Source organism: Cyrtonyx montezumae, unplaced genomic scaffold, assembly GCF_038088225.1.
Source record: "Cyrtonyx montezumae isolate F1298 unplaced genomic scaffold, pur_monq_1.0 scaffold_14, whole genome shotgun sequence".
Classification (NCBI taxonomy): Eukaryota; Metazoa; Chordata; class Aves; order Galliformes; family Odontophoridae; genus Cyrtonyx; species Cyrtonyx montezumae.
In genome coordinates, this window is record NW_027071870.1 from 6,491,117 (window position 1) to 6,501,941 (window position 10,825).

A 10,825-nucleotide genomic window follows, 5' to 3' on the forward strand; every position below is an offset into this window, starting at 1 on the left:
TCTGAAACTTTGTCCCTTGTTTCAGATTAGAAACAACCAAGCAAAGACACATATACCTGAAAATGCTAACATCAAAAAATCCTGTCTAATAATTATTTATACATTTCTCTTCAACATAGATTGAAGAACACACTTTATGAATCCAGATTGTCTATAAACCTTACTCTGCACTTCCTGCAATGGACTTGTATTTGCTTCCTAACAAGATCTCCATGTTTATATACAACAACATCAGATCATATTTCAATCATGAGACCCTCAGCTTTTTTTCAGTACAGAAAAAAAATTGATGAGAGGTAATTGAACTTTAGTTTACTTCATGCACATTATTCACAACTGAATATTATACACAATTGAATGCAGAATAATTTTCTGCTTGATGAAATTTACAACTTTTAGGCCTAAATATTTTAAAAAATATTTGATGATTACTTCCATACTTACTTCTTGTTGCATAATTATGTCTACCTAACAACTAAAAGGAGAGTTAAATAAAATAATTCCTATATTTTTGAGCATAAAACTGGAAATATACAAAACCTTGCCTTTCAGTGTTAAAAAATAGAGGATCTTGAAAAAAAAAAAAACATATGTATATATATACACACCATATCTTTCTCTGGTACCTGTCTCTAACTGTCAGACCAGCAAACGTGTTATAGGTTAAACTAGCCAAATAATCAGACAGCCTAGAATGTGTCTGTCTAGCAATAATTCTATATACTCTGAGACTTTACAAAGGTCTCTTCTCACCAGTTCTTGTAAGAAAGGCATAATTTCATACCTCTAACAACCCAAAAAGGAGTTTTACTGAAGGTTCTATGTATGTATGTGTGAGTGTGTGAAATGATAATGGGAAAATTCTGCAGCAAAGCAGAGCTATTCTGACAAAGGCTTATAGGGATTCAATGATCTATCTCTGAAACTGGTCCCTGCATCTGCACATGAGAGGTACTGGAATGGTTAAGTGGTTGAGATGCACATTCTACAACATCAGATCATGGGGAAAAGCTCTGTAGAGGACACTTAACTCTGAATTCTCTAAGTTGTAGAGCCAGGAGAGTCATTGTTAGCTTGTCTGCTCATGCTTGTAGTTAAACAAGTTGAAAGCTCAGGGAGTCTCCTTTCTCAAGGGCAAGATATGATTCATAGGAAGTCTGCCTCTATAAACAAAGGAAGGGAAGAAGGAAACAAAGAAGTGATAGAGGGCTTGGGGATGTTTGTGAATAGTTTTTCTAGTTAGATTCTCCTGAAACATATCAGAATGTGGTTTGGATCCTCTTTGCTTTGCAGAGATAGGACATTTCTGCAATAAATAAATAAATAAATAAATACAAATAATAACGATGCATCATATAGCACCTCAGAGAGATACTTCCGTGTATTTCAGCCACATACCTGGCAGTGAAGCCACAAGTTTTGCTGATTTCACAGGAAGGAAAACAGAATATTTCTAGTACGATACAGACTGCATACACTAGCATAATCATTGTCAAATCTTAAATGGAGTTATATTATGTATAAATAAATATAATATATTGGCCTAAAACATTTAGTTTCTCTCTGCCTTTCAATGTCCCTGAGCACAGAATGTTGAAATCTGATTGAAGCCAGATGCCTCTTGGGAAATTAAAGTCTGGATTAGAATTGCCTCATTAATAATGAGCCTCTGAAACCTATTTGTTTACACCAAAAAAGAAAAAAAAAATAAATCACAGAGATGATACTTTACCATGCTAACTTTGTTGAAACAAATCAATATATTTTCTTAGTGGGATAGCAAAATCATTTAGGAAAAAAATATTTTCATGATACTATATTGGAGAAAAGAAAGTTCCCAGATTATTTATTAGATATGACTTAACTTTTAACAACAAGACTAAATCACAAGGTGAGATTTATCAAATTAGGCAGATCTTACCAGGATGCTCCTCTCAGATGTTGCTAAATTGGGATGTGTACAAACTACCTTTCATTATAAATTAATCTGAGAAATAAAAGAGTTAGCAAAAAACATAGAAAACTATTGTGAGCTATGATATTGCTGGGATAAGTTCTGATTTTGTTAATTCTGGATTTGAGTTTCTGGAATTCTTTCCAGTACCCTTCCCTATACTTCTGTATTCTCAAGAGAGAGAGTGAGAGAATTAAATATTTAACTACCTAGATTCAATCCATTTCCTCTTCCATCCCCCTTTTCTTTCTTTTTTTTTTTTTTACAAGCTTTGACAATAATATTTTATTTTTTATTAGAAGCTTTACGGAGCCAGATAAACACTCACAGATATCCTGTAGAAGTATTTGAATAAGTTCAGTGCAATGAATTGTTTTACACAAGGTTATTTCCCTGTAGACACTGAATGGGCTGATTTTATGCTCTGATCCAAGTGCACTGAAGTGAAAGTGAAGATTACCACTGATTTCAACTTCATTAATGTGCTGGATTGGACGTCTAATTAATTTAGACTCTCATCTAATGGAAACTATTGGAGGAGTTTATTTATGACTTTTTTAGCTCCGGTTAATAGGTCCCCAGATTTTGTTAGATTTAGTAGGTAAATTACTTATGCAAATGTATCAGAGAGGTTGTTAGTTCTCAAGGGCCTGATGCAGGCCCATTAAAATCAATAAGTCTTCCCATTTACCTAAATTGACTTTAAAGCAAGCTCTGATACAACGGAACTAATGCTGTGTTATAGCATGTGGTAACATTATTTCATGCTTTCTGGTGTTGATTTAAATGCCAATGGCTACCAGTCTTAATTAGAATTCACTGTCATAGGTGATGCATAAGTATTTATGGAGATCTACTCTGCGCCAGAAATCTTGGTATCTGAACAAGCTAGGCAGAAAAGAAATGTATAGAATAGAGATCTCATTTCATGTAAGATAAGCATTCTTATTATTCCTTGACTGTACTACCTTTGGGTAACAGAGGCTACACTATTTTCAGTGGCTGGACTCATGTGCCACGTGGTGAAGTCTGGAGTGCTGTTAGGAATCAGGCTCAATGCTGTGTGCCCAGTCACATGCCATGGATGAGAAAAAGAACTGTGCAACAAAGCATCTGCACGTAGAAAACCTTCATCTGCCTACAAAACTCTTCTTAAAACGTCATACTTTTTTAAAATAAATCCACATTGTACAAATGTTGCAGACCATGAGCACTTCACTCATCGAAGACTTTTCACACAGTATATGTTCCATATTTCCAAGTCATCAGTTCCTGAACTCTATGTAGTATAACAGATGTTTTGACGACTAACACATTGGAATAAAAACATCCCTAAAAGCACCTATTTTAAGTTACAACAATGATATACAGGAATATGATGCTATAGTTATTGCACTTTATAAAGCTGTACATAAAAAATTTGGTATCAGATTTTTACTTTTTGTATCCATCTCACTGTACTGGGCTTGGATGGCAAGGTTTTGTTAGAAGGAAGCTGCAGGGGTTGCAGCTTGTCATTGTCGGTAGATTTATTTCCAAATCCTTAAATAGGTCCAAATAGATATTGATTTTTAGAAAAGGTAACCTGTATGATATCTCTTCCACTCCTGAACGTTGTCTGAAAATGAGAGCCACTCAACACTCAGAAGATGAGTGCTGAGTTGGAAATATTTTTTCCATACTTGGAGAAAGGCGAGGGAAATGTTTTTCTGGCATGCTAGGGTTAGGCAATTGTTGAATGTAAAGATTTTAAATGACTGAAATTGCTGATAATCCACAGATGAATACCCAATTTGCACTTTAAAAAAAGGCCATATTTTAGTTTCTACTATTTACACAAACATCATGTATATCTGTAGATTGGGTATAGTATTTGAATATGTACAGAAGTTTACAATTAGATTCTAAGGCTGAGATGGGTGAGTACACCCTTGTGCAACTCGTGACCATGGAGGATATTTATTACATTACCACCAGCTCATTTTTCCCTGTAAACCACATTGCAGTGTTAACATTTTAACATTTTAGTTTAATTCTCTTGAGCAGCAAGGAAACAGGATGAATACTGCCACTGTTAAGAATGAAATATACCAGCAGTACATACTGCAATGATGAGCCTAATATAAATAATTACATAGTAGCTTTCCATCTAAGTAATTTGTTTTGCATTAATGATGTGTTGCTTGTGATTTCTTTTCAGTTTGATATTATTAATTTGCATATTCCAATTAGTCAGTTTTAATGGTTAGATATATACAAATTAATGTTTTATAAATTTCCAAACATTTTTAGCAGACACAGTTAATGTATAATTAAGAAAAAAATATAGCCTAAGATGTATATGTAAAGAAACTAGATTGAGCCAAGGAGTAGATTTTGCAGGTCATGGAAATCATAATCGTTTAAGAAATGCTGTCCAGAACACAATCTTTATATTGCACCTGAAACCAAGCAGATATGAACTAAATTACATTTAATCTGAGCTCTTAAGCAAGGTGATATTCTTAAGGCATTTGACATCTTATTTATGGTTCTGGTCTAAAATAATTTTGCTAATTTCAGGGTATTGCTTTCAATTTTTATTAAGTATTGAAAACATAAAGCAGAGTTAACAAGACCTCTGGTTAACCTTCCCCTTGACTTTACCTCAGTCATAAATTGGAAACATCTTCACTGCTCTTGGTGACTTCCTTTCACTCTAAAATGATCTGTATGCAAGTCAGGAAGAACTTGTTTCTATGCATTATTTTCTAACAACAATTGGGAATCGTGATAGAAAAAAGAAATAATCCCTGATTTATTAAAGCACTCAAGCATTTGCTTAACTACTGAATTTAGAATAGGATCATGTGCATGCATAAGCACTTTCTTAGATTGAAACCATAAGGCTGAAATGATCAGTGCTACAAAAGCCTGAAGGCAGTTTAACATGCAAGACTCATAGCAATACATTTAAGTATTACTGAATTTAAGAATAGATTTCAAATTTTATGTCAGAACAAAATCAGACAACTATTTACTAGCAAACATATCATTAATATGTTAGATATAGGGGGTGAGGGGAATGAAAGTGAGTTTAAAATCTTCACAAATGTGCTATAAATGCTACTTTTCCTTCAACAAGTAACAATAGGAAAGGCAAATGTATTAACCATGTAGGTTCAATTTTAATTGCAATTTCCTAAGAAATTGTGTGGGGTTAATTTCCACTATGTGAAAACGTAGACAAGTCAAAACTATACTATACAACTATAGAAGTGCATCCCTTAGTGGAATTCACTGCAGGATAAGTCATTTTCACAGCTTAAGTACCTCATAGGTATTACAAGGAAAAGGGGTAGAAGTAACAGAAGTAAAATAATGTTATTTAACAACTTTTTTTTTTCCAAGAGCAAACTATAAGTGCAAAAGGATTCATTTTTAATAAAGATTGACTCTATTTTTAATACTGCAAGTTTTTGTCAATGCAGAAATAAATATATTCTCCCAGTGACTTTCCATATATTTCCATGATATCATGGCAGAATCATGACCTTATATACAAACAAATGTGGAAGTAATGAAAGTCATTTTTTGAGAGTAACAAGTTTGTAGCAACGTATCCATAAGTGCGATCTTTTCAATCCTTTTAAAAAGTATGTCATTAGTAGATTTGTGATTTAATTCTGAATACAAGCAAGTAAAACAAAAGAAAAAAAAAAGTAGATTATTATTTTCACCGTGTCAAAATCCATTACTGTTTTTTGACCAATGTATTGTATACATGTTTTCTGACAGCATGACAAAAATCAACATCACTGACCATATAAATGATGTCAGGAATATTGTTTTGTATGAAGCATAGAGCTATGATTATTGGATGTGCAGTGAATCAACGTGAAGATCAAAGATTGAAGCTAATAATGGTCAAGGTTACATAGAATTTTAGCACTTCTTCCTTGTAACTGTTTTGCAAGTGACCAGATCATAAACTAATATCATATATCCATTTTGTTTGAATGTAGTAACAGCTTGACTTTGAACCAAATGCTATTGATATTTATGATGGAAGTATTTTAAAAACAAAGCCACAATCAGATCGTGATGCCCAGTGGATTAAAAGTAGCAAATTAATGCAAAATCCATTTGACTCCTGAGGCTAGAGTGTAATGCTTGCACCTTCTCCAAAGGCAACCTAAAACCCACTATGAACTTTTGAACTTGATCTGCTCTGCTTCAGGCCATCAACAGGAAAACTATCATCTTTTTCAGATGTTGTGACATTGGTTGGTCTTTCCCTATCTGTAACAATCACAATCTATTTTTTCTTTTGTCTTCTTTTTAGATGTATTCTGGAAAATTTAATCTATTTTTTATTATTATTTAATTATCCAATAAGTCAAACTAAGCTACAGAATCAGAGTAATAATAAACTACTTCAGTAAAAAACTTTGATTTTTTTTTTTTACTCTTATGAGGGTTCAGACCTCAGTGTGGATAATAGTATGTGAAATGTGTTAAATATGTTCCTTGTTGATAGACTTATTTGGTCTTTCAATGTCTTTTATCTGTTCATTATACATGTAAAGGAAGACCTTGAAAGCTGTCAAGAATATTTTAAATGTTTTCTTATATAGACTGAAAGATAGTTTCCCTAATACTTTGTTATTAACCTTTCTGTATGGAGATGATACAGACAATAATGGGAGGAAAACAAATGCTGCATATGAGCTTTAGAAGGAACAGTAAGAATATGCAGCAGTTAATGCAATGTGGCAATGTGTTTTTTAAGAATGTGCTCTATTTAAGAGCTGTGCTTCTATATAAATTATTTTGCTTTAAAAAAACAAGCACTTTAATACTGAAAATCAGCTGCCTTCCCAGTAGTGCCTATTACTTTAAGAAAATAAATATTCATTCCTGGTCTTCACTTCTTTTCTTGCAGGACCAGCTGAACCACAGCCTCCAACTTGCAGTAGTAACCAGTTCCCATGTGCATATGTGCAGCAGTGTTTGCCGCTCACTGCAAAATGTGATGGGGCTGAAGACTGCTTGGATGGAAGTGACGAAATGAACTGTCCCACAGTGACCCCTACCACTATGTCTCCAAGCTCCTGCAAAACAACAGAATTCCTGTGTCCTTCTAAAGGCTGCATCCCAGCTATCCTGAAATGCGATGGTGTGCCTGACTGCCCGCTTAATGAGGATGAATTTGGATGCCGTAAGTTAATTTCATTGCTTTAGTTACAGCTATGCTTTCTTTCTCAAAACAGTGACATGAAAAAGAGGAACATAGTGAAGAGTAGCAAAGATTTCAGCATTCTCTAGTCAAGACAAGAAAATCATTGATTGTATTGCCTATAATTTGTTCCCTGGTGAGACCCTCTACCTTTGCAAGTAATTCTGTTTATGCTTTCCTGTTCCCTGGCAATCAGCTTTGATAAGGTTTGCTTTGTATTTCTGTTAATAAGTGGAAGAATTTCCACTTTTATTTCTATAAATCAGTCAGTTGCATTTGCTTTGCCTCATCTTTATTTACAATACCAATGAGAGACTTGTGCAGTTCTGCAGTTTGGTGACACCCACAGTCTTGCTCTCTTTCTAGGATTTCAAGACAAATCTGTTCAGGTAATAGCAGCAATCTCTGCCCCAACCAGAGAGAATGGTCTGCAGTAAAACGCAAGGATTTCAACCGTACCTATAAAGAGACACTTTGAAGTTTCAGATAGACACAAAAGTGAGCATACTGCCCATTCCAAAATATTCCAAATCTTCTTTGATAGTTGAACTGAGATCAAACAGAATAGTTCAGTTGGAAGGGACTTTCAAAGATCGGGTAGTCTAGCTGCCTGACCTCTTCAGTGCAAACCGAAAGTTAAAGTATGACATTGAGGGCACTGGCCAAATGTTCTCAAACTCTCTGCCAACGCACTGTGGAGCCTTTTCCAGTGCCTCTTATCAGACATTTCATTAGAGGATAGCCAGCATAATTAGCTATGTAGCTTTTTACATAGGAGAACATTTTTTCCTAAACTTTTCATTTGGCAAAAGTTTTTTTTTTTTAAGATTTTGCTTTTCCTCCTGGTGAGAACAAAATGTATCAGTTTCCAGTGGGCTAGAAATTACAGTTCTTTAATCATTTGTATCGATGTACTGATTGTACAAGTAGACCAATGCACAAGAAATTTATTTTAAAAAATGATTTTGTATAAACTGGCTTGGACTTAGCAGCCTATCTGTACATGAGATTTTGTTGGAGAAATATACATTTTTATGAGAGGCCTTGAAGTTTGATTGCCCCAAAAAACATGTGAAAATTCTACTTGCCCTAAGATCAAAAACATCTCTTCATTCAATCCTGCCTTTTCAACCTGTCCTCAACTAGGGAACTCTCCGTTGTATCATAGTATGTGTACGCCCCAGTGCCAGACCAATGAGTGCTTCTAAACAACTGAGATATCATTTCATTGCTTTTGACTTCTAAGCAACGCACAGAGAATGAGGGGAAATTAAGCCCTTGTCTTCTCAAAGAACAAAGATTTTCCATAGCTATTGCAAACCTAGGAATTGTGGGTGAGGTGGGAGCTATTTCATAATCATACTGTTACTCCAAAATTCAGTTTTGATTATACAAACATGTATGTTTTGACAATATGAGATTAGAATGCAAAAGCAGCAACATATTTTTTCTTTTTTTTTTTTTTTGTATGAAGATACTCTTTGCAGGGCAAAGCAGAATGTTAGTGGTTAGTGGTGGTTTGGAAGGAAAACAGTGAAAAGATGATTACTGTCACGCACTCAGTCTTTCCACCAAAATTTGTACATTATGAGAGCACAGCATTTCATCCCTAGCTGTCTACTTTTAACTTGTGAAATGCCATGCACATTTATCAGTGGGGCAAAATGAGAGTGAAAAAGGAAATATCTAACAATTTTTTTTTGTTTTTTGAAATATTTGCATAATTCATAAAATAATTGAGTCATTTGCTATTAACGTCAGTCTATGTCTACTATTATAATAACAGACTGGATTCTGCAGATTTTTAAGAAACCTGAAATGCTTTTCTTTTTTTCTAAGCAGTTATGAACAAAGAGGAGATTGTGAGTTTTAGTTGATCTTCTTGCTAATTTAAAAAAAATTGCATTTAAGTATTACTGGCACTTTCCATTGTGTGTGTGGCATGTCCCTTAGCAATGTAATTCATGTAAGTGTAAAAATAAATGTCCAAAAATGTTCTGTCAAGTGAATTCAGGAATGCATCAGATAAATTTATCTCTGTACTCTGCAGAAATTAAGTATAAAACCCAAAAGAAGACCAGGGCAAAGAAAACCAAACAAAAAATGCATTAGTCAGTTCTTTACTACAACCACTATCTCTACCACAGAAATGCTTCTCTTTTATAGAAAAGCATTTAGAGATTTGTCCAGGAAGATGTTCCCATCGAGTTTATTCAGCAAGTTCGGTTGTATGATTTTTTTTTAAATATATATGTAATACCAACTAATCTGGGGGATTTTGTTGCTAGTTAATTTTAACCAATCTTGGAACTGTTTTCCAGTTATCTTCTACTTGGAGATCTCTCTTCTAACACTTATGATGAGTAGTACTTTAGTTCACCTATTTAATCTCTTTTTTTATTATTATTATTTTATTACAGTGGTAAGGGTATAAAATAAACATAGAAACACCAGTTATTTTTATTATTTTTCACTGGATGCAACAGCATCTGACCCAAATGCTAATAGCAAGGAACAGTGATTTCCCAGTTCTCTGTAGTGCTCCAAAATATATCTGCTGTAGTTACGGTAAATTTGAATTACATTGTAGATATTAAATTATATAACTTCAAGTGGGCTTTGATATTTTTATGCTTACTACAGTTTAATTTGGACATAGAAAATAGGTGAAAAACTGATATTTTCACTTTAACATCCTTGCTATTATTAATGTCTGTCTTTAGTATCTTTATCCTAAAGACACTTGAGGGATTCTCACACAGTTAAAGAGTAACTGGTGTGAAAAACTTGAGGTTATTTTCAACCATGATAATAGAAAGCAATATTAGATGCCAGATCTGTGCAAAGTATTTAAGAGTCAGATTAATTGCTCTGAAGGTTTCCACTGTAAGTATACAAAAGTCTCAGTGCAATAAGCTTGCTCAGAGGAGAACATGAAAACCACAACAGTTATAAATGCACTAAAAATAATTCACATTTTTCTACCCTATCTTCAAGCATGGGTCCAGCAGCTGATCCAAAACTAGGGAAAATAATAATAAAATGTCAAAAATAAGACACATACTTTCTTACCACAGCGCTCAGTGCAAGTTAAAACTCAGGAACTGAATCTCTGCATTAGTTGTAATATATTTGACAAACCATAAACAGTACTTTATATCCATGTTTCTGATGTCTGTAAAGTATGTGTACAGGCATATAAGATCTAAAGAACATATGAAGAGTTACTAAGTTTAAAAATATGGTTTATGTTAAATTTCCAACTTAGTTTCTGTTGAAGTTCTAGTATGAACAAGCACTTACTTTTACAGGCTGGATAACTGTGTGCAAATAAGCACTTAAAAAACTAGTCCAATTGCAATTGCAACATCATGCCCTAAATTGCAAATGTCCAGGATTTGGATCTGTTACAAACAAAATAAGTATGAGATTATTATTTGGTTAAGAAAGTACAGCAGAGGGTATGGGACTGTCAGTTATTTTCTGGCAAGCTTACAAGATCCTGAGATAGATGTTAGGTTATGCTACAAGTGTGGGTCACGGGAAGCACCACAGGAGTGGAGCGATGCTGTAATCTGTTGTTTTTCATACTTGCCAAAACCTATTTGGCTGATCTGACTGGTCAAGGGAATGGAGAGCAGACAGAGCAAGGG

The 10,825-nt window shown here is 34.1% G+C and overlaps 1 protein-coding gene across 1 annotated transcript in view; it reads left to right on the forward strand.

Annotated features, from left to right (window-relative positions):
* Positions 1–10,825, forward strand: part of MALRD1 (MAM and LDL receptor class A domain containing 1) — a 210,036-nt gene that overhangs the window by 157,239 nt on the left and 41,972 nt on the right. The window contains exon 33 of the mRNA XM_065731331.1: positions 6,879–7,154. Coding sequence (XP_065587403.1) covers positions 6,879–7,154 — 276 coding nt within the window. The remainder of the gene's footprint in view (positions 1–6,878; positions 7,155–10,825) is intronic.